The sequence below is a fragment of the Anomaloglossus baeobatrachus genome, chromosome 10, assembly GCF_048569485.1.
Source record: "Anomaloglossus baeobatrachus isolate aAnoBae1 chromosome 10, aAnoBae1.hap1, whole genome shotgun sequence".
Classification (NCBI taxonomy): Eukaryota; Metazoa; Chordata; class Amphibia; order Anura; family Aromobatidae; genus Anomaloglossus; species Anomaloglossus baeobatrachus.
Window position 1 is genome coordinate 170,842,137 of NC_134362.1, and position 24,153 is coordinate 170,866,289.

The 24,153-nt window shown below is 43.8% G+C and overlaps 1 protein-coding gene across 1 annotated transcript in view; it reads left to right on the plus strand.

The window, feature by feature from the left end:
• Positions 1-3,428: 3,428 nt before the first annotated feature.
• The window catches only part of NLRC5 (NLR family CARD domain containing 5), a 149,850-nt gene continuing 129,125 nt past the window's right edge, over positions 3,429-24,153 (plus strand). Inside the window, exons 1-9 of the mRNA XM_075326907.1 lie at positions 3,429-3,724; positions 4,656-4,721; positions 5,634-7,332; positions 9,928-10,011; positions 14,406-14,489; positions 17,015-17,098; positions 19,130-19,219; positions 19,311-19,364; positions 23,790-23,849. Of these exons, the coding sequence (XP_075183022.1) occupies positions 3,433-3,724; positions 4,656-4,721; positions 5,634-7,332; positions 9,928-10,011; positions 14,406-14,489; positions 17,015-17,098; positions 19,130-19,219; positions 19,311-19,364; positions 23,790-23,849 (2,513 nt within the window). The 5' untranslated portion in view covers positions 3,429-3,432. The remainder of the gene's footprint in view (positions 3,725-4,655; positions 4,722-5,633; positions 7,333-9,927; positions 10,012-14,405; positions 14,490-17,014; positions 17,099-19,129; positions 19,220-19,310; positions 19,365-23,789; positions 23,850-24,153) is intronic.

The following is a 24,153-nucleotide window of genomic DNA, read 5'->3' on the forward strand; positions in this document are numbered from 1 at the left end:
CCTTCTCTCAATGACAGCAGGAAGGATCGGGATTTGTGTATGTTATATACTTTAGATGTAAAAATCCAAATATGTGCCCTAGAAAATCCACCCTCAAAATGTTTTGGTTTCATTCTTACATTGAAAACTCTGTTGCTCACTCCTATAGAGCCTTGTGAAATTATTCCCTCCCTTGGCATTTTTCGTGTGTTGCTACCTTACAACCTGGAATTTCACAGGTTGGTTTTTTTTGAGGGTTCCATTATACTCGGTACACGAGTCGAGCCCATCCGAGTGTCCAACTGCTTGTAATGAGTACTGAGCACCCGAGCATGGTAGTGCCCGTTCATCACTAGTTACCAGTACCGAACACCTGAGCATGGTAGTGCCCGCTCATCACTAGTTACGAGTACCGAGCACCTGAGCATGGTAGTGCCCACTCATCACTAGTTACAAGTACTGAGCACCTGAGCATGGTAGTGCTCGCTCATCACTAGTTAAGAGTACTGAGCACCCGAGCATGGTAGTGCCCACTCATCACTAGCTACAAGTACCAAGCACACGAGCATGGTAGTGCCCGCTCATCACTAGTTACGAGTACTGAGCACCTGAGCATGGTAGTGCCTGCTCATCACTAGTTACGAGTACTGAGCACCTGGGCATGGTAGTGCTTGTGTACCGCCCCGCGGGCTCGGCTGCGACCGCCGAGCCGCTCGGATCCGAGCTCGTACTGCGGGTGGTGGCTCGAGACTCTCACGGACCCGGGGGTCACGTCGCTCTGCAAGGGAGTTGGCGCTACATGCGGGGATTTGGGTGTTTGGTTTGGGATCATAGTTCGTGACGCCACCCATGGGTTGTGGTGATTGTAGACACTACCGCTGCAGTGAAGGTATGGGGCTCCTGGGAGCGGTGTAATGGCTAGGTGTTGACCCCTCCGTGGGTAGGGGGTGTTGGTCCCGGGGCCCGGTAGGCGAGGGCCTGGGTGCAGGGTGAAGTGTTGCGGTGCAGTGCGATGCGGTGCCTGATGGCACTGGTGTACTCACTCTGACACAAGACACTGGAGTCTCTGGTAAACCAAACGGAGTGATAAACGGGGCCCGCAGCCGACTGCAGCTTCTTCCAGACTAGGTTGGTGATTTCCGCCTTTCTCTTGCACCTCTGTGTGTAAAATATTTTTGACTCCTATGCCTCGACACCGGTAGTCCGCTCCCCTACTTGTATATGCCAGAGGAGCCCGTTTGCCCGTAGACGCTGGCCCTTTGGGTCTCTATGCCTTGGCAGTGGCTTTACCCTGTATGGTTGGGCTGTTGTCTTCTAAAGGGACTTGTGTGGGGTAGGTCCTTAAGTCCAGCCCGCAATCAGTTGATTTGACTTGGCCCTGTCGATTCAGGGCTTTGTACGGGGTCTGAGTATCCTGCCCGGTGCTCCGGTATCCAGTTGGCTCCCCAGTTCGGCTCCGGCGGGCCACTACCCTGTCCCTTTCCCTTACGGTTCTACCGGTCGTATTCCCGGTCTCCTGCAGCCGGCCACCACCGTCTGCCTCCTTGCCGATGGTGACTGGGCTCCGACCCAGCCACCGGGTAGTCTCTTATCAGGGCACGGACACAGGACTGCCCGTGACCTTGACTGCACTCGACTTGCACTTGAACTAGTGTGTCCCAGACTCACTGTTTTCCCGCCTCTAGGCCTGTGAACTCATCGGTGGGTGGAGCCAACCGCCTGGCTCCGCCCCCCTGGTGTGGACATCAAACCTGGAGGGTGGTGACAAGGTTTTTAGGTTGACTGGTGTTACCTAATCGGGAGGGAGTGTGGTGTTGTGTATGACTACCTGGAACAACCTGGATAGTCCAGGGCGTCACACTCGCTCATCACTAGTTACAAGTACTAAGCACCCGAGCATGGTAGTGCCCCCTCATCACTAGTTACAAGTACTAAGCACCCGAGCATGGTAGTGCCCGCTCATCACCAGTTACAAGTACTGAGCACTCGATTATGGTAGTGCCCGCTCATCACTAGTTATGAGTACCGAGCACCTGAGCATGGTAGTGCCCGCTCATCACTAGTTATGAGTACCGAGCACCTGAGCATGGTAGTGCTTGCTCATCACTAGTTACGAGTACTGAGCACCCGAGCATGGTAGTGCTCGCTCATCACTAGTTACGAGTACCGAGCACCTGAGCATGGTAGTGCCCGCTCATCACTAGTTATGAGTACCGAGCACCTGAGCATGGTAGTGCTTGCTCATCACTAGTTACGAGTACTGAGCACCCGAGCATGGTAGTGCTCGCTCATCACTAGTTACGAGTACCGAGCACCTGAGCACCTGAGCATGGTAGTGCTCGCTCATCACTAGTTACGAGTACTGAGCACCCGAGCAAGGTAGTGCCCGCTCATCACTAGTTATGTGTACAGAGCAGCCGAGCATGGTAGTGCCCGCTCATCACTAGCTAAGAGTACTGAGCACCCGAGCATGGTAGTGCCCGCTCATCACTAGTTATGAGTACCAAGCACCTGAGCATGGTAGTGCCCGCTCATCACTAGTTACGAGTACCGAGCACCCGAGCATGGTAGTGCCCACTCATCACTAGTTACGAGTACTGAGCACCCGAGCATGGTAGTGCCCGCTCATCACTAGTTATGAGTACCAAGCACCTGAGCATGGTAGTGCTCGCTCATCACTAGTTATGAGTACTGAGCACCCGAGCATGGTAGTGCCCGCTCATCACTAGTTATGAGTACCAAGCACCTGAGCATGGTAGTGCCCGCTCATCACTAGTTACGAGTACAGAGCAGCCGAGCATGGTAGTGCCCGCTCATCACTAGTTACGAGTACCGAGCACCCGAGCATGGTAGTGCACGCTCATCACTAGTTACGAGTACCGAGCACCCGAGCATGGTAGTGCTCGCTCATCACTAGTTACGAGTACCGAGCATCCAAGCATGGTAGTGCTCGCTCATCACTAGTTACGAATACCGAGCACCCGAGCATGGTAGGGCTCGCTCATCACTAGTTATGAGTATTGAGCACCCAAGCATGGTAGTGCCCGCTCATCACTAGTTACACCTACCAAGCACCCAAGCATGGTAGTGCTCGCTCATCAGTAGTTCCGAGTACCGAGCACCCAAGCATGGTAGTGCTCGCTCATCACTACTGTTGACCAAACGAGTGTTTAACCAACAGGTTTCTCATTGGTTGGGCCGGCCTTAGCCATCAGCCCAAGAAGCAATAAGTTTTGGATAAAGTGTAAAGTATATACATTAAAAATATATAAAACTACAGAAGCTTTTAAGAATAAATCTGGGGGTTTGGTGAAATGGCTATATAAATGTTGGACTTGTGAGATGGTTCTTAGTCTAGTCTTTAATATTTTACACACTTCACTTTATACTAGAAAAGATAATAAAATAAGGTTAAAATCCTTAAAATTCTATACTTTTTCTTACAGTGTTAGGATGGAAGACCCGGATGCACAAGATGAAATGGATAAAATCATGCCACAGCTGGTGGACTTTCTTTGTCAAGATGTAGACTGGTTGATCGGCAAAGTACAGACCTTGCTGCCTAAAGTAGACCTGAATCATCATTTACCAATACCCAACGATGACAGAGAAAGAGTCTATGCTCTTATTCAGATGCTACGAAAGTCTCACCATGCTGCCTGGAGGACACTTATAGAGACCATTTGCATGGAGTGTGCACTTCCCATGGACCTTGAGGTTCCATTACTTAGTCTAACAGGACAAGGTAAGCAGCTAAAGCTTAACCAGGTGGTGCAATTATCCTCACAAAGATGGTGTGTTCCTAGACACGCTGTCACACTGAGTGTTGCACAAACTTTGCCGACTGTCATGACGGCGGCGGGCGTTGTTCACATTGCAGATTCTGACACTCCGCCCGATGGTTTCTATGATGTCTGAGATCAATACAGACTCGGGCGTCGACCTGCTGTGTCCTAATTCATAGGCAGTCTAGCTGGAATTAATCTCTGCTGGTCTGCTTGTTAGTTTCCTTTGAGCACATGTTGTGGGGAAGCCAATCACATCTGCTCCTCTTCTTTTTAAGTTGGATGAAATCTTCTACTCATTCCAGCTATAGTTTCTATGTTGGTCCGTGAGGTGTGGTATCCCAGATTCTCTGGTGTAAATTGTGCTATTTGCTTGTTGCGGTTGTGGAGTTTACCCCTGTTGTTTTGTAGCTTCCTTTCTTCTCTTGCGCTCTCTCCTGAATGTCTTATTGTCTTTGCCTATGTGTGTGCATGCTGTGTGATAGAGATATGTTTTTTCCCCTTGTCTGTCTACATCTGTGACTTTCATTACACTCATGTCTCTTCTCTCCCTTGGGGGGAGGGAGAAACAGATCATGACTGGTGAGGAGCATGGCCAAGAAGGAGACTCAGGCATCCCCACCATTAAGGGTATCCCTGAGAATACAGTAAGGATAGCTTAAGGCTCCCTAGCTTGAAACACAGCTTAAGGGCCCTGGTTCCCAAGCCTACTCTGTCAGTACTGAATGGAAAGTGTCAGATTGGGTAGGGACACATCCTACTTGACAACGAGAGTAAAACACATAGTTGATAATCTTCTTACAATATTTGTATAAGGAAGAATAAAGTTTCCTTGTAAATTTACTTGTAAAATTGTCAATGAAAAAATCATACTTTTCACCCATACTTTAGGCTCAAGCGAAGTGACTTGGAAAAGCTGTTTGTCAGAGGAAGAAAGCAGACAAAGAAGACTCCAAGGTAATTCTAGAACATCCAGGTCCCACCAGCTCAAGGCAATTTTTATACTGTATTTTTCAGATTACAAGACGCACGTTTACTCTCAAACATTTGGGAGGAAAATGAGGGGTGCGTCTTATAATGCGAATGTAGCTTACCGGGAGGTGGAGAATGGGCGCTGTGCAGGCCGCAGTGGGGGCTGTGCTGGCTGCGGTGGGGCTGTGCTGGCTATGGTGGGGCTGTGGTGGGACTGTGCTTGCTGCGGTGGAGGCTGTGCTTGCTGCGGTGAGGGCTGTGGGGAGCAGGGAGGTGTGGTGGGTGAGAAGCTCTGTCGGCAGTGTGGGCATCAAATATTAGTACCCAGAGTTGCGGCGTGCGCAGATGGAGCTCTTGGCTCAAGATCTAATCTACGCACGTGTTGCCTCTGGCCCATTGATGTCCACACAGTGGACTTAAGGAAAATGGCGCCCCGAGGTGGTGCGTGCGCAGATGAGATCTCGGCTTGTCATTGAGCCAAGAGCTCAATCTCAATCACACACGCGCCAACTCCAAGTGCCAATTCTTTAAAGCCCACACTGCCAACAGAGCATCTGTGACTCTCGCTGCTCTGTCCTGCTCCACACAGCCAGCACGGTGCCCGCAGTCAGTACAGCCCCCCACAGCAGCCAGCAGCCAGCACAGCCCACACTGCAGCCAGCACAGCCCCCACTGCAGTGCCTGCAGCATCACCCCACTCCAGCACTGCCCTACCTCCTGTGGCTCCGCTCCACGTCCTCCGGTAAGACACCACCAGAGTATAAGACGGATCCCCCTTTTTTTTAATCATCTCTAAATTTTGGATGCGTCTTATAATTAGGTGCATCTTATAAAATGAAAAATACGGTAATTTACGCTCTTAATATTAATAACTATTATTTTTTTGTTTACTTTTAGACTCTGCAGAACGTTACAAAAAGCAAATAAAAGATTCCTTGTTGGAAAAATATGGGTTTAAAGACATAAAAGATGCTCGAGGACAGTGCAACCCAATGTTTGTTGAGCCATTGATCAAAGGAGCTAAAATAGGCAAGGAGAAACATAGAAGTAGAGGTGACCCAGAAAAAACCTCAGTTATGGCGGAAATCTTTGACACAGTCAAGACAAACAACCTCTTCAGGCGAACCAGCTTGGTTAAGACGCATGTTATTCTTCTGGTTGGTATGCCTGGCACTGGCAAGACAATGTTGACTCGTAGGATATGCTATGACTGGGCACAGGGAACGTTCAGCCAGTTTATGTTGACTTTTCTATTCGAGTTTCGACAGCTAAACCTCATCAACAGACATTTTACGCTCAAGGAACTTCTGTTTGATTTATTTCTAATGCCTGACTTATATTCCGATGAAGTGTATGACTACATCATTAAGAACCCCATGAAGATTCTTATCCTTTTCGATGGTTTGGATGAGTTTTTAGGATATTTTACAGCCAACTCTCCAACTACTAAACATAACATTTCTCAAATTTCTTCCATCTCTCAATTGTTCACAAACATCTTTCATGGTACAGTCCTACAAGGATGTACCGTCGTTGTCACATGCAGGTCAAAAATAATATCCAGCCTTCCGACAGATTCTGTAGACCACGTCGCTGAAGTTCTAGGCTTCGACAAGGAAAGAGTGGAGCAATACATCGATGGCTACTTCAACTTGGATCCCTCGAAAGACAAAGTCTTATCTTACGTAAGAGACAATAATAAGTTGATGCACATGTGCTTCGTTCCTGCCTTGTGCCACATTATATGCGTCTGCTTGGAACACTTACAAAACATGTCCCAACTTCCGCAGACGATGACACAGTTCTACGTGAAAATGCTGATCGTGTTCATTCAGAAAAAAATTGACCAATTTACGGAGGAAGCCACCATATTGAAAACATTCAGACCTCTCATCGTTGAGTTGTCTTCTGTTGCACTTTATGGACTTGATAATAATAAGTCTGTTTTTTACACTGGAGAGATATCTGTGGACCTTCAGAATTTTGCTGCAAGTCATGGACTTCTGTCAATTTTTGACGTCAAAAAGTTTGACAGTTGCACTGATGTTGGCTATTCCTTCGTACACCTTAGTTCTCAGGAGTTTTTTGCTGCGTTACATTTGATGATTAGTGAGACAATCACAGAGGACAAGCTACAAAAAAGGTTGTTCCTTAAGTCAAAGTGGACCTCCAAGCTAAACACTAAGGATGAGCTCGTAGAGAATCTTCATATATTCCTTTCCGGGCTTTCATCCAGGGATTGTCAGACGTTTCTGTGTGAATTAGGAGGCCAAAAAAATCTGATACTCAAGAAACAAAACACCATTATAGAATCTCTAAAGAGAATGGCAGACACCCAACTCACCGGGCCCAAGCTGGTCGAGTTGTGTCATTGCACTTATGAAACTCAGAATGAGAATTTAGCACAAGATGTTGGAACGTTTACAGCTATGAAATATGAGCTAAAGAATTTTAGGATTTCTCCTGTTGATATGACTGCTTTGATATTTGTTGTTAAACATGGATCGTGTTTAGTTTCAATGGATTTTGCTGGATGTTCAATGGAACCGGAGTGCTTAGATATTCTCGGAACATGTAAACATATACAAACGCTAAGGTACGAGACAAGTAGAAGTCAAAGGTAGAATGAATTGTATAGTTTTGGGTTTTTTTTAATGGCCTTCAGCTCTATCTAGAGCCGTGACGACTTGATGGATAAATGCTCTGTAGGAAGATCAATCTTGTACAAATCTAGTTAGATCCACCAAGGTCTTCTACACAGTTACTTTGATTCTATCAAGCCACCGGATTGCTGGTCTTCCTCTTCAACTTGTTGCTTCTATTCTGCTGAGCATTATGTCCTTCTCCAGATATTGGTCCCTTTGTATGATGTGTCCAATGTAGGCAAGTCGTAGCCTGATGATCCTTGCTTTGAGTGACATGTCTGGCTTGAAATGTGCCAAAACTGATTTGTTTGTTCTTCTTGCCATCCATGGTACTTGCCAGGCATCAAACTGTGTAATATCTGCAATCCGATAAGGGCAAGCACATTGAGTTCAGCATGGCCATTGATGGCCATACTGAACTCAATGTGCCTGCCCTAGTCATATCATAGGTGATACAAAGTCTTCACTTCTGATGACCTGTCGACGGCCATGGCAAACTCAATGTGCCTTCCCTCATCAGATTGAGGCCTGGCAATTACCAGCATGGCAGACTGGCTGGGAATCCCCAGTTCCGATGACCTGTTGACGACCATGGTGAGCTCAATATGCCTGCCCTTGTCAGATCGCAGATGTTATGCAGTTTGAGGCCTGACAAGTATCAGCATGGGAGACTAGCTGGGATTCTCCAGTTCCAATGACCCGTTGATGGCCACGCTGAACTCAATGTGCCTGCCATAGTTAGATTGCAGATGTTGCGCAGTTTGAGGGTTGGCAAGTATCAGCATGGGAGACTGGCTGGGAATCCTCGCATCCTTGGTATTCGTAATATCCTTCTCTAGCACCAAATTGCAAAGGTGTCCATTCTTTTGTGTCGTTTCGTTATCGTCCCATTTTCAATCCGTGTGTCTACTAACTATTGTATAGTTATGGGGCAAAATTGGCTTTATATAAGGAAGCCAGATGAGCATGAGATCTTGTTGGAAATGCTTATGTGGAAACATGCAAATTAGCGCTTCCCAGAATGAAAGACAACTATCTCATTAGTGCCACTTATTGGAAGCTGGTTCCCTGTAATTCAATGACCAAGCCCTGCAACACAACTATAGATATTAGACAAACTTATAGGAGCCTGGCTTGGCTTATTTTTCTATTCATGTTGTAAGGCTCATTAAAGAGTCAAACATTGGTTTTCAACTTCCAAGAAAGAGCTCATTTGCCTATAGTAACGTAGCTTTGTCATATCATTACACACCATACACTCTCGTACCAAAATTTTGCTTTGTTCGAAATTATGTTTTATGGAATCATGTGAATATGTATTTAAGTGGGGGATAGGGAACCACCTCTTGTGGAAACAAATAACCAAGGTTGTGGAAATCCAGCTTATCGGACACTTTTTTTTCCAGAAGACAGTCAGCAAGCACCCATATTTATGTTATTATTGGTGTGGTGAGGGCTGCAAACATCTAGAAAAAAAATCAAGTATTTTGTGCCCCCTTAACCATGGACTGTTAACGTTGCCTTAGTGTCTTCCATAAGTCCAGCATTGAACTGCTTGATCCCCTATTAACATTACCCTTACCTCTCTGGGCCTCTTCCTTCTTGGACCTCCTTACTTCTCTGGCCCTCTTCCTTCTTGGACCTCCTTACTTCTCTGGCCCTCTTCTTTCTTGGAGCTCCTTACTTCTCTGCCCCCCTTCCTTCTTGGACCACTTTATGTTTCTGGCCTGCTTCCTTCTTGGACCTCCTCACCTTTCTGGCCCCCTTCCTTCTTGGACCTCCTAACTTCTCTGGTCCCCTTCCTTCTTGTACCTCCTTATTTCTCTGGCCCTCATACTTCTAGCACCTCCTTACTTCTCTGGCCCCCTTCCTTCTTGGACCTCTTTAATTCTTTGGGCCTCTTTCTTCTTGCACTTCCTTATTTCTCTGGCCCCCTTCCTATTTGGACCTCCTTACTTCTTGTGTACCCTTCCTTCTTGGACCTCCTTACTTCTCTGGCCCCCTTCCTCCTTGGACTGTCTTATGTCTCTGGCCCCCTTCCTTCTTGGACCTCCTTATTTCTCTGCCCCCTTTCCTTTAGACCTCCTTAATTCTCTGGTCCCCTTTCTTCTTGGACCTCTTAACTTCTCTGGCCCCCTTCTTGCACCTCCTTACTTCTTGGGCCCCCTTCCTTCTTGGACCTCCTTACTTCTTGAGCCCCCTTCCTTCTTAAACCTCCTTACTTCTTGGGCCCCCTTCTTTCTTGGACCGCCTTACTTCTTCGGTCCCCTTCCTTCTTGGACCACCTTACTTTTCTGGCCCCTTCCTTTTTGGACCTCCTTACTTCTTGGGCCCCCTTAATCCTTGGGCCCCCATCCTTATTGGACCTCCTTACTTCTTAGACCTCCTTCCTTCTTGGGCTTCCTTACTTCTTGCACCCCCTTAATTCTTAGGACCCGAGCTGCTGCACAGGCTGCACCAATGTTGTGTCTGCCCATGTATTGATATATGATATGTGTTCAATATCTTGTACATAAAGTATGTTGACTTGCATATTTTTGCATTAGTTTTAGACACCAAAAATACGGTGACCTATTTGTACAAGCTCTTTCCCTTGTTATATGTGGCATGGAAAATATGAAGAAAATCAGGTACTTTACAGACGACATACCTTTCATCTTTTTATATATGCATAATTATTCATTTTTTTATGCTTTCTGCTGTTATGATAGGGCAAATACATTTCTTCTGCATTCATCTGTGCTGTAAATATGGATATATTGCTTTACAAGGGGTAATTCTATTGTATAGTGAGCAATGTACAGTTAGTACCCTGCATAGATATAGACAATACTACCGGTATCAGTTAATAATTTATAATGTAAATCTAATGTTTGTAGAATATATTGTATTTATCTGTGGGCTATTCCCCAAATCATCATGTATTCTCTGCTTTCAGCTCCTTTATATGATGTAATCACATATGTCAATACAACCTGTTATTATATCTACACATATTTGCAGGTATTTCCCACCTAATAATGACACCCTTGGGCTCTCTTTACCCTGCATTTCCACTGATCCTTCTTCCAGTATTTCTAATGCATTCTGTTGAGCATGCACAGATGCACCTAATGCCCCTATGTAAGAAAACATTCTGATGGCATCTTCATTGCTCGAAAATTCAGGTTGTAGCAAGGCTTTGCTCAGTACTGAAGATTATGATACCAGATACACATACACCTAATGGCCCTGTCTAATTAATGAAAAAAAGATGCACCTAATGACCCAATCTAATAAAACACTCTGATGGCATCTTCATAATAGCTGTTTTGTAGCACAGCTTCACTCAGTTCTGAAGATTCCCCTGGCGCCAGCTGCAGATACACCTAATGACCCTGTCTAATTCATGAAAAACAGATGTACTTACTGACCCTATATAATAAAACACTCTGATGGTATCTTCTTTGCTCCAACAGCTGTTTTGTAGCACAGCTTAGCTCAGTTCTGAAGATCCCACTGGCACCAGCTGCAGATACATCAAATGACCCTGTCCAATTCATGAAAAACAGATGCACCTAATGACCCTACCCAATAAAAGACTCTAATGGCATCTTCATTGCTCAAACAGCTGTTTTATAGCTCAGTTCTGAAGATTCCCACAGGTGCCCAGCTACAGATACACCTAATGACCCTGTTTAATTAATTAAAAACAGATGCACCTACTAACCCTATCTAATAATTCACTCTGATGGCATCTTCATTGCTCTAACAGCTGTTTTGTAGCACAGCTTTACTCAGTTCTGAAAATCCCACCAGCGCCAGCTACAGATACATCTAATGACCCTGTCTAATTCATGAAAAATGGATGCACCTAATGACCCTGTCTAATAAAACACTCTCACGGCGTCCTGATTGATCCGACATCAAAGTTGTAGCACTCTGAAGATCCTATTGATACTAACTACAGATAAACCTAATGGCCCTGTCTAATTAATGAAAAACAGGTTTTATTAGACAGGGTAATTAGATGCATCTGTTTTTCATAAAGTAGACAGTGCCATTAAGTGTACCTGTAGCTGGTATCAATGAGATATTGAGAGTTGAGCTTAACATAATTGTGCTACAACCCAGCTGTCAGAGATTTTATTAGACAGGGTCAGTAGATGCATCTGTTTTTCATAAAGTAGACAGTGCCATTAAGTGTATCTGCAGCTGGTATCAATGGGATCTTCAGAGTTTGAGGTTAGCATACCTGTGCTATAACCCATCTCTCAGTGGTTTTGTTTGATAGGGTCATTAGGTGCATCTGACAACTAAGTTTTAGCAAAGTTCCATTAAGCTATGCTGAAGATCCCACTTTCAAGTTGCATTTGCACCTAATGACCATCTGTTTTATGAAAAACAGTTCAATCTATAAAAGTCAAATAAAAGATCCCTTTACCCAACTGTGTCAAAAGATCCCTTGACCCTATCAGGTCATCCCCATTGCCTTGACAGCTGTTTTATAGCCCAGTTCAGCTGCTCTATTCTCAGCTCTGCTGTGAATGCACAGGATAGCATCATCGTGCCCTGAAAATCTCCATGAGTCACCATTGAAATTTGGTGTTTGTAAATAGTAAGGAACATTGGTCAAATAATGGATCATAGTGACAACATTCAAAACTATCAATGGTCACCTCACCCATAAAAATATAAAAATACCCACATAGAAATATATATCTATTAAGAATCACACAGGAGAGCAGAGGGAGATGCCTGCAACACTGAGGAGAAGCAGGGTGCTGCTGGAAAATGTAGTTTTAGCAATTAGGAATAGGATTATTCAGTTCTGTGAAGGTGGATACACAGAAGGGTAAAAACAAAATGTTATCAAAAGACAGAGGGGGTTAAATTGACTACTTACTAAACTACTGCTAGAAACAAGCAAGCTAACACATCTGACAATAGATGCATATTTAACCCTTTATGGAACTGTCTTACACATGTATCATTAGAAAATGACCCATTGCTTCAATCTGGTTTGTCATGTTAGATGTATTTATGTTTACATTTTTAAGCTTTTTCTTATTTTTCATTTCCCTGTATTTTAAATAAATAAAAAAAAATCTTGCAATTTTCCCACTGGCCACTAGACCCGATATTAGAGTTCTGTTGGGCACGTGGACTTTAGCAGTAATAGATTGACTTAGAACTAATCCTACTAAATTGTATTGATCTATACATTAAGTGTGTTGTTATCAGGGTAAAAGTAATTTTGAGTTGTTCATTGTGTATCACGTGTTTTCTACTCTATATATAAAGGTGTTATCGGTCTTTGTAATTCTGTCTGTGACGATAATGAGACTGTTGAAAAGTTTTCTGTATAGAACAGAAAGAATGAGTCACGTATATGGCCTCTGTCACACATGAATTTTGGGAAGGTGCGGCGTGAGCCAAAACACACAACACACAGAGGTTTCACCTTGATAAACAAGGGGTAGACCAGTGACACTAACAATGGTAGTCCCTAGCACTAGTGAGAGGGAAGATGGACACCTCCTCATTTACATGCAACTGTACCCTGTACTCCTAGCCAGTCCCTATACAGGTTCCTCACCTGTTCCCGAGCAGGAACCTGAAGCCCTGAGGAACCCTACAATAGGCCTGGCTAGTGAGTGGACAGGTAAGGATCACTAGTCCCATCACTGCACTAAACAACACACAAGGGAAAGAAGACAAACAGGGGACTCAATAAAGGATAAATTCCGACGTTTTGGCTGCAGTCAGGCACTAGGAATGCAACCTACACCTCAACAGACAGTAACGGTTCCAACAGCTCCTTCCACCTCCAGGCCAAGTCTCAGACTGAAGATTCAGTATAACAAGGAGAAACTGACATTATCCTATTACACGCCAAAAGAAAGGAAACTACATTGAGAGCCTTGCATGGAAATGACTCTCTGGCCCTGAAACTGTCACTAGTCACATAATGCAGAGAGACAGCCATGACAGTCTTGTGGCCACTGTCAAAATTGTAAATTGTTTTTTTTGTGGGTTTTTTTTTATTTAATATGGATTTTTTTATTGTATGCATGAGACTATGCAACTTTTCTAGTCATGTTTGACCCCATTACCTGCAGCTTTGGTCAATTATACATATCTTGCTGCACTGCCCATATGTTTTTGTATACTTTATAGCTATTTTTTACATTATATAGATTATTTTGCATTTTTAAATACATTATTAAATTGTAAATAATGGCTCAGCTAATATTAAAGGAGTTGTTTATTACTGGATTCACTTTATTGCCCCATAAAAATAAATGTATACTCACCTCCCCTGTTCCTCTCCTATTCCCGGTTGGTCACATCATATTATTATCAATACTTTTTATTTTATATGGTTCCCTGAATTGATTAGGCATAGTGGACAACCCCTTTAATTTAGCATAATGTTAGATATTGACAATATCTCATCCAAGGGATCAATAAAAAGTCACCGCCCTGAAAAAAAAATCCCATAAAAAATGGTAACATCATTTTACGTATACGTTCAGTATTTTTTATTATTCCAGCAAAATGCATAAAAAAACTTAAAAAATAAAATAAATAATAATAATAATGATAGAGTCTTTTTTATTATTCAATATTTTTTATTATTCCAGCAAAATGCATAAAAAACTTAAAAAATAAAATAAATAATAATAAAAATAATAAAAATAATAATAATAATAATAGAGGCAATAGACATTCAGCCAGAGATTTCATTTCCATTGCAATATAGACTGATTGTGGAGACAGCTATTATTAGATTGTGATAAGTCATCCCCTTTATCATTTTATGGACGTATTCCCTCTCTATTTTTATTTTCCCCCAAATTGTGATCAGTTTCTAAAAAAGGCAACAAAAGCAAAAAAAAAAATCCCAAACCGATACCTGTCTTGTTGGATCCTCATCTTCTTTTCTCATCCATTCCAAAACAAAAATAAACAACTTTTTGTTATTACCATAAAAGTATATACAAAATGATATAAAGTCTCTTTGTGCTTTGTTTCCCCGCAGGGTGACAGCGGGGCGGCTGTCAGCGGACACAGTCGGGGCTCTGACGCAATCTTTCCTTCTCTGCTCGGCATTACAGGAAATCAAGTAACTGCTTTCTGTACTTTGTGAAATTATGGGGTGTCAGTTGTATGTATGTGCCGGAGGAGGCCGTGTAGGGCCTGATACAAAAAGGGTATGAACACAGAGTTTTTTGACAATTTTTTTGGAGTGAGTCTGTGTTGGAAAACAACTGAAAAATGAAGACATCATCAATATAAAAAAGCTTGAACGATGCTTCCTGTGTATTTTTATTGTGAAATTACTTTCTAGTCATATGTAGTATATAACCGTGTAGTATAAAAAACACTGCAACAACCATGCCAAAACCACTGGTGAAGCCGTCTTAGGAGGAGAGCAAAATACACTCCTTCTATGCCTTTTGAACTCCAAATTAATAAGATTTGTTTTACGAGCGCTCGGGAAATCAATACAGCACACACTGCTTAATATGGTGTATTCAAAGAATTCTCCCTTATTAGTACATGTGACCAGTTTATATAGGGTCACAGACAAAGGAAAAGTCCCCTTGGAACTATGAACCAATAAGAGCAGTTGGGGCGTGAATGGAAATGTGAAACTTGCCTGCCCATCAGTGTTAGCCAAACCCTATGACATCATTCGCTACGAGTATAAGACAAGATGGACACAATGAGAACAAAGTGGATTCTATTCTCTCACAAAAGTGACTGCTGACATCTACAAGACATGGTGTACACATGTCACGCCGGGGTGTACAGATGCTCAGTATGCGGTACAATACAGGGGTAACAACAGGAATGGTATAAAAGGAAGGCCCTGATGAAAGGAAGAGAGGAGCGGGGACACCACCTGCAACTCACCTGAGTCTGTACCCTAAGCTTCCTAAAGTCCCTATATGGGTCCTTCCCCCTGTCACTGTCACGTGTCTTGTTTGTCCTGGACTCATCCTGGCTAGTGAGAAGGCCAGTGAGATCACTAGTCTCACAACTATAATAATACAACAACAACACAAGTAAACGAGACAGAGGGAAAAAGACACAAAAAGGAAAACACTCCAAGTTTCTTTAATGCAGCAAAACACCATCTCTGCAATAGTCACAACTCCTCAGCTTCTTCCAGAGAAAGATTCCTTCCAAAGTGGTCAGCATAAGAATGAGAATCTATAACCGGCATCAGATGGTAAGACACGTGAGTTTTCATAGCAAAGGGGATTGGTCAAAAAGAGCTGCACCTGAGATTAAGGCTACAAAGGACAGTCAGATAGGAAAGAGTCCTTAACCCCTACAGTTCTAAAAGAAACTAGATTCATTCAAGCACAAGCTGAAGACCTACACATAGTAAGACCCGCAACACACATCCGTTTTTTTTGTACGTGTGCGGTACGTATTTGCACGTACTGGAGACACGGAGACACGGAGACCCATGTTATTCAATGGTAGATGGCACACACACGTAAAATCACACGGAACGTGTGTTTGTGTGGTAAGTACGTGTGTGCGCTTTTCTACAAGGACGACATGTCCGTTTTTGGCCGGCAGCACACAGGCACGGACCCGCTTTAGTCTATGGGTCTGTGCCTGCACGGACCGCACACGGAGTATGTCCGTGTTCAGCATGTATCGTCCGTGTCTGTTTTCCATCGCAAAATCTGAAACACTTGTTTCCAATCTATCAGGTCAATTGAAAGCAAACAACAACACCAGGATCTCATGATGAATGATTAAAATCGTTAATTGGGTAAGAATGCGGGCCTTTAAAAACGGACAGCACACGGACTGCACACGTACGTATTTTATGTCAATACGGACATTCCACACGCACACACGGCTCGCATACGCCATCACACGGATGCCATACGTAACGGAGAAATGCCCCTAAAAAACGGAACACGGACCCGAAAAACGGACCGTGAGACACGTACGTTTTTTTTGCGGAAGTGTGTTTTAGGCCTAAGGCATTGTGACCTTCTGATCCCAGACTCGCCAGAGATCTTCCCAGAGCAGGACAAATGCATAACAACACATGAGGGTACGTACACATGGCGTCTTTTACAGATGTATTAAACCTGGAGTCTGCTTGAACAAGCAACGAAAAGCACCATAAGAAATAGACTGTTGCGATACACATTAAGGGGAATCTGCCAACTAGTTTTTGTTATGTATTCTAAAGACAGCATGTTGCAGGGGTTAAAACATAGATTTCAGCTATGTCTCTCTTACTGTTGTTTACCTGCAATGTTTGTTTTAGCACCAAGAAATTATCATTGCTGGACCTCATTGCTTGGCAGTTTGGTACACCCTCTCCTGTGATTAGCAGCTCACTGTCTATAGACATGGTACATAGAAAGCCTGATGTGGGCGGAGTCAGCTTTCTGATAGAAAACTCTGGTGGTTCCACTGTTAGATAAACAATGTTGTAGTGAAGCGGTTACCACTCCACACGTCGTGTGCACATACCTTGGGAGTGTTTCCGCTCAGACTCTGCTCTAAACACTAGTATGCTTTTTTTTCATATTTTAAGTGAATTTTGACACTTTTTAGACATTAGTATTTTATTACAAAATATTATTATTTTTTTTTACTCTCTCCTAGCCTGCAAAATAACAATCTGAAAACTGATGACATGACTTCATTAGTTGAATTATTTTTGAAGATGGAGCACTTGAGACTTTTGGAGTAAGTGACGTGCAAAATATACATTTTATGAATTGCCTACAAATATAATATATGATATATTAGGGGGGGAAGGGTCTAAAAGGAGACGGACCTTCCTTAAAGCTGGATTTCATCCCGAAAGGGGTCGTCAAATTCTGTCTCTGAGAACAAAAGGATCAGACATGTTGAAATCCAATTGACTGATCCTTCTCTCCGCTGACATGTGCTGTCGACGGAGAATTAAAAAGCCACCATGCAGAGCAGATGATCAGCCAATCTTGCCAATATTGCCAGGTTTGGCCAATATTGATCTGCTGTGTATGGTGAAATTGATGGATCAGATTTCATTGTGTACTAAAGGCTCAACAATAAGGCATCCCGTTTAGGGGCCATGCTGAAAGATATTTCCCTATATCTGACAACACTAAGGTCTTCAGCTTCATGGAGCATTTTTTCATGTAATATTTCCTGGCAACCTTAGAAAGAAAGTCGTCATGTCCAACTTCCATGTACCGTTACTATCACAAAATGTAACTAATCTGCATGTAAGGAAAATGTGAAATCCGAGACAGTGAAATTTATGGCATAGTGTCATCTGTCTTGAAGGCATATTACCACGCTAGCAACTCCGCGCTGTCCTGCTTATCCCACCCAGCAGAGACGCTGGAGGTGCACTCACCATCCCGGCCACTCTGTGATGTCTCCAGTCTCCGCCACAGATTCCTGTTCCCATGGCCTACACATGCCACACAGGTCTCCTGGGTGCGCCCTTAGGGTGCGCGCACTCCCTCACCTCTTCTTAAATGTGCAGCATGCTTAATCTGGAAGTGCCTCTCGGCCTATGGCTGAAAAGCACTATTTACTTAAGGCATCCTCCCCCTTGGGGAGGTGGCCGAGCAACATTGTTAGTCCTGTACCTGTTAGCTCGTTGTGAGGTTCCTGTAATTGTGTTACGCCTGTTTGTACCCATACCTGACCTTCCTGCCTGAACGTATCTAGTCTGAACCTGAATCTGTCCTTCCCTATGATCCAATACTGCCTGAGTGCATGTACCCGAGTCCATCCTGAATCCCCCTTTTCTGATTCTGCTATCCAGTCTAAAGCAGGCATCTCATCCTCTTCTGCCTGTTACCTTGTGCTCCATACCTGCGTCCCTGACCCCTGGATCAGCTACTGCAGTATGGGGACTGCCCTGGAGTGGTACTTGGTGTCTACTGTCACCCAAGTCTAACCTAACCATCAGAGGCTCTAGTGAAAAATGATGAGCACTTAGTCACACCCCTCCAGGGTAAGCCCGGCCCGTGGCGCAGTTGGTCCGACTCCCACGTGCATGACAGATGACATATATTAATAAGTTATGCTATGACTTTATGAATAGTGTGAGTCTCACCTACTAATTCTAAAAAGGAAAGAAGCCACAATGCTATATAAATGCTGCGTTCCTCTTGGCCATGCTGTTGAAAGCACTGCAATCCTTTAAAGGGGGTGATCTCCTCTCGTACATTTATTACATCTACTGCATTATTCCATCAATAGATCCCTTTTCTGTCTCAAAATCAAGGTCTTATGTGTTGTTTAGCGCCAGGGTCCCTGAAGGGACACCAACTTACTCACCACCCCGGCCGGGTCGTACCCTCCCAGGCACTCTCCCGGCCATCCACATGTGCATGCAACCCAGGTCTCCCGGGAGTGTGCTTAGGACACCAGTCCTTCTCTTAAAGGGCTGGCACGTGCTTTTCAGGAAATGCCTCTTGGCCTCTGACTGATAGGCACTATGTATTTAAGGCACCCTCCCATTTGGGGAGGTACCTGCGCAACACCTTTAGTTAGTCAGTGTCAGTGTCCTGTCTGGCATGTGCTCACAATTACATGTGATGGGATTACTCATTTAATTTTCTAGAATGGGTGGAGATACCAGAGGTTAGGCCCCCATGGTCATAAAGTATTGGCTTTTCATACTGATGTGCCATCGCTTTAAAATTATAGGACTACCCATATATAAATAATTAATGTTCAAGATAAATAATCATTTCTTTCTTTTCGATTCCCCAGTCTTAGCCACAATGACCTGAATATGACAAGTATTCTTAAACTGCTCAAATCAGCTGTTAATTGTCCCAGCATAACGGATATCCAAATAATGTGAGTAGTGGCCTCTATTAACAATTAAACTGAATTAACTAATTAAAATGAATGAGATAATAGATATTGTTTTTCCGTTTCTGTTCTACAGAGGAGATTCTGCCACCGCCATCTTCTCCTCGATGCCTCTCCCAGAATTAATAAGGTAGACATAAAAGTCAAAAATATCTGATTACCATAAAAGATGTGGGAAACCTCTGTTACTTGATGTACTGCCAACACTGTGAAGTGCCAGGTTACACCTCCTACAATACTCTATGGACAGAGAAGGAGGCTTGAGGAACAGAGTAAATAAATAGAGGGAGACAGAAATATTGAGCTGAGCTTTCTAACAAGTCTTTTAACTCATCCCAGAGCTGGATTCACATCTACACTGCTCTGTATTACTGTATAATATCCTCCATGTTGCTGCTTCTACTTTCTTTGTTTAATCCTTGGAATAAAGAGTAGGAATTGATCCCTGTGTGGTGTAATGTGTATGGCACAGATTTTAGCACAAATAAGGAATTTAGTTCAGCTCACCACTCCAAAGCAGGTATCTCCAACTTCTGGTCCGGTGCACGGAACAAGTGATTTGGCTTCCACAGCTGAATAATCAGTCACATCAAGAGGAACAAGGGAGGAGAGAAGATCCAGCACCGACGTAATAAAAAAAATCTTTATTCAAAATTCATAAAAAAGGTAATTCCAACCAAGTGCAGAAGATATTTACGCTTGACGCGTTTCGGAGAAAGTAGACTCCTTATTCATAAGCAACATTGCTTATGAATAAGGAGTCTACTTTCTCCGAAACGCGTCAAGCGTCAATATCTTCTGCACTTGGTTGGAATTACCTTTTTTATGAATTTTGAATAAAGAATTTTTTATTACGTCGGTGCTGGATCTTCTCTCCTACCCTCCTCCTCTTGATGTGACAGATTTTAGCAGCTACTCCCCACCCACCAGCTCAGAGTCAAGTTGAAAATTTAAGGGAACCTGCCATTAGACTTATGCTACCAAAACCACGTGTGGCATGAATTAAAGCCTTGCTGCTCAATTGCGGCCAGATATGTTATACTCAGAAACATCATGGCGTCTCAGAGAAGACATACTTTAAACAGCCGACTGGGCACTATATGTCTCGAGTGACTAGTCCAATGCAGTCGTTGGCCAAATATTTTCCACCTCACGCCAGTTCATTGTCAGGTCTCTCCTTATGCAGCCCAGCATCTCATAGTAGCATATACCTGACCGCTATTGTGCAGTCAGTCTCTTAATCATGCTGCACATGGTTCGGGGAGCTTGATTGTGATAACAGGTTCTCTTAAAGCTTCCCTTTATGAGATTGAGCTTACAGATAGGAAAAATAGTGAAAATGCAGGATACCAGTCATATACTCACCAGCTAAAGAAAATCGACAGAAATTGGCGGGATTACGGTGGCAGTCTTGCAACGCTGGGGTCAAATCCCGCAATGGACAATATCTGCAAGCAGTTTGTATATTCTCCTTGTGTTTGCATGGGTTTCCTCCGGGTTCTCCAGTTTCCCCCACACTACAAAGACATCCTGATAGGGAATTTTGATTGTGAGCCCCAATGGGGACAGTGGTGATCACATCTGTAAAGCGCTGCGGAATTAATAGCGCTATATAAGTGAGTAAAATAAATATGTTTATGTCACGCTAGGTACAGGGAAGTGCCAAGCGAAAGGGAAGGAAAACGTGGTGTCTAGGGAAAGAGAAGATGGTGACCCCTGACCAAACCTACTGCTGGGCCCTGGGGTCTCTCACCACCCTAGATAGTTTCCGCACCTATACGCCGAGTTGGATACCTGACCCTAGGTATCCCTAGTGCTGGGCCCTAAATAGGGAACAGATAGGATGAGCTCTTTGTCAACCCCACTAAACACTAAAGAAGACACAAGGAGGACCCACAGGGAAAATGCATGGACTACTTATTCTCATATGACTCAAAAACAGGAGGAGATGAGTAAAGATGCTTCAAACAATATGTATTTTTCATGCGTATTTATTAATAAATTTCCTATATCAAAAACATGATGAAAAAATACATATGCAATTATATACCAAATGTAGACAAGAAAAGGCTAAGAGGAGAGATCTTAAAAAGGTACATGCATAACCTGCAAGAACTCATACAGAGAGTCCTAAAAATCCAAATATCATATCACACAGTTCCAAATATGCACAAAAATATGCACCATGTGTCAACTGTTGACGTGGATGCCCAGCAGTTGCACAATGAATGGTTATACTCAAGATCTACTTATGCCTGCTATATGGAGCCACAAGGCTTGTCTTAATCCAGAGAGCCAAAATTTATTTGATTAATGTAGGAATATCAGACAGCCACAATTGTGTACAAATACCCCAAAATTCACACAACAAATGACTATGCCCGGGGTCTGCTTGATCGTGCCAGTATAAGGAAAAGACCGTATATTAAATGACTATCAATTTATGTATCGATTAACCTCAGCAGGATCTCAGATACCAGGGCACAATGACTTGTCTAGTCAATCTCAGGCCAACCACAATTGTATGCATCTAAACAAATTCATGACCACAAAGCTTACATGAATCATTATGCATCATATAGCAGGCACATTAAGTATCCTAGAGTAGTTATAAAGGGGCCCTGTCCCTGCACAGCCAAATATTGCCAAGCATTATAATTTGTACTCAAAAAATTCACATCGTAAGAGGAATAAAATCAAGGCAATCAAGGCATATGCACAGCAGGAGCCCCGTGCACATTATATTCAACAGGAGAGTCACGCTAGTAGATAAAAGGCGCATAAAGAGGAACTATATGAATCCCAATAATAATGATGGCTGCAAGGGGGTCCTGTCCCCACACTGCACAATACCGCTGAAAGCCTCTGTATTGCACTTTAAATCATTTATATGAAAACTAAATCACAGCAGTAACGGCAAATGCGCACAGGAACCCCGTACATACCATCCTCAGCAAAAAGATACTGGCAGGTTAGTCAGATGAGAAGGGGTTAATCCCCAAGAGAACCTCCAACGTACGTTTCACAAAACCACTTGTGTATTGTTGCTTCGTCAGGGAGTGACTGATCATAAGAACCGGCATGTTTAAATAGCCGCCCGTCCCGTGGAATCAGCTGTATCCTGTCAGGGCATTCAAGCAGCGCATGCGCACATGGCGCCACCGAGATCCGGAAACCCCACCAGGCCGTCACGGCATCAGCGCGTGCGCGGGAGCGGAGACGCGTCTCCATGGCACCCGCGCACGCGCACACGCCACCCAAGACGGCCGGAGGGAGGCGGACCCGAGGCACAATGCGCACACGCGCACATCCGTGACAGGGAGCGTCACATGTATCAGATCTGGACGTACTGCATTTGCATATAATGTAAGTGCAAACCCTCAATACATCTTAAGAACCCATTGTCCCGATGTTTATAACAAAATGGATAAACATTATTACACACACAGCACAATATGCATTGTACATCGATAGCAAATTACATAAGAAACACAAGGGAAGGAAAACGTGGTGTCTAGGGAAAGAGAAGATGGTGACCCCTGACCAAACCTACTGCTGGGCCCTGGGGTCTCTCACCACCCTAGATAGTTTCCGCACCTATACGCCGAGTTGGATACCTGACCCTAGGTATCCCTAGTGCTGGGCCCTAAATAGGGAACAGATAGGATGAGCTCTTTGTCAACCCCACTAAACACTAAAGAAGACACAAGGAGGACCCACAGGGAAAATGCATGGACTACTTATTCTCATATGACTCAGATAGAAGTTCAGCAAAGCTTCAGCAACTATACCACAGAAGAGTACAAGCCACCTGCTTGCATCCAGAGCTAGAATGAACCAAATAATATCACCAGCACCAGTCCAGGGAAAGAAGGGATATTTAAGCACAAGAGGAATACTGATAATCAGCAGCTGAATGTATGGGATGAGCTCTTCATCAACCCCACTGAACACTATAGAAGACGCATGGGGGAAAGCATGAACTACTTATCCACAGATGACACCGGTAGAAGTTCAGCAATGTTTTCAGCAACGATGCTTCAAAGAAGTACAAGCCACCTGCTTGCAACCAAGGCTTGAATGCACTGACAAATATCACCAGCACTAGTCCAGGGAAGGAAGGAGTATTTAAGCTCCAAGAGAATGCTGATGATCAGCAGCTGGGTGGAAGTCAAGCTCCTGCTGAATGCAAAAGGTGACTCACATCAGGATGGTCCTAGCCTCTAATATTGAAAACCTTAACATATGTATAATGAGGTGAATGTAAATAAGGGCTGAGCAGGACCAGGGTCCATCATGGAGACCCAGCAATGGTAAGATATATAAATGTAGTGTCCAGCTCAAAGAATCGGAGGCCTCACCCTTTTTTGCATTACTGTAAAAAAACACATCCCCCCCCAAAAAAAAAAAAGAATTAGAATATCAGTTTGTATACGTGCAATGTGTAGGAGCATATAATCACCAGCTGTAGTGTTATTACTTCTGAAAAGTCACTTGACGCTATAGTTACCCTTTAAGCGGATGAGATATAATATTATATTATGTCTTATTTCAGCTCTCCAAAGGTCAAAAAAGCAAGAGAAGAAAATAAGGATATCAAAGTGAAAAAACTGAGGTGAGATACAAGAACTCTGTGAATGTATTGGAGAAAAGGTAATTTAAAGGGGTTGTCCACTACTAAGACAACCACTTCTGATTCCACATCCAAAGCCTATAATTGCCTCCTGTACTGGCGTCCTTCTATCCCTTCTGTCCGGGATCACCGCGCCGAGGTTCATATGGGGTTGTGACATCACATGAGCTCCGCGTCCAATCAGCACCAGCTTCCTTCTCCCCACCTTCGGACCAAACGAGTTAACAGGAAGTGAGCTCAGTGGCTGCTCTCACTTCCTGTTGATTGTTCGTTTGGTCCGAAGGCG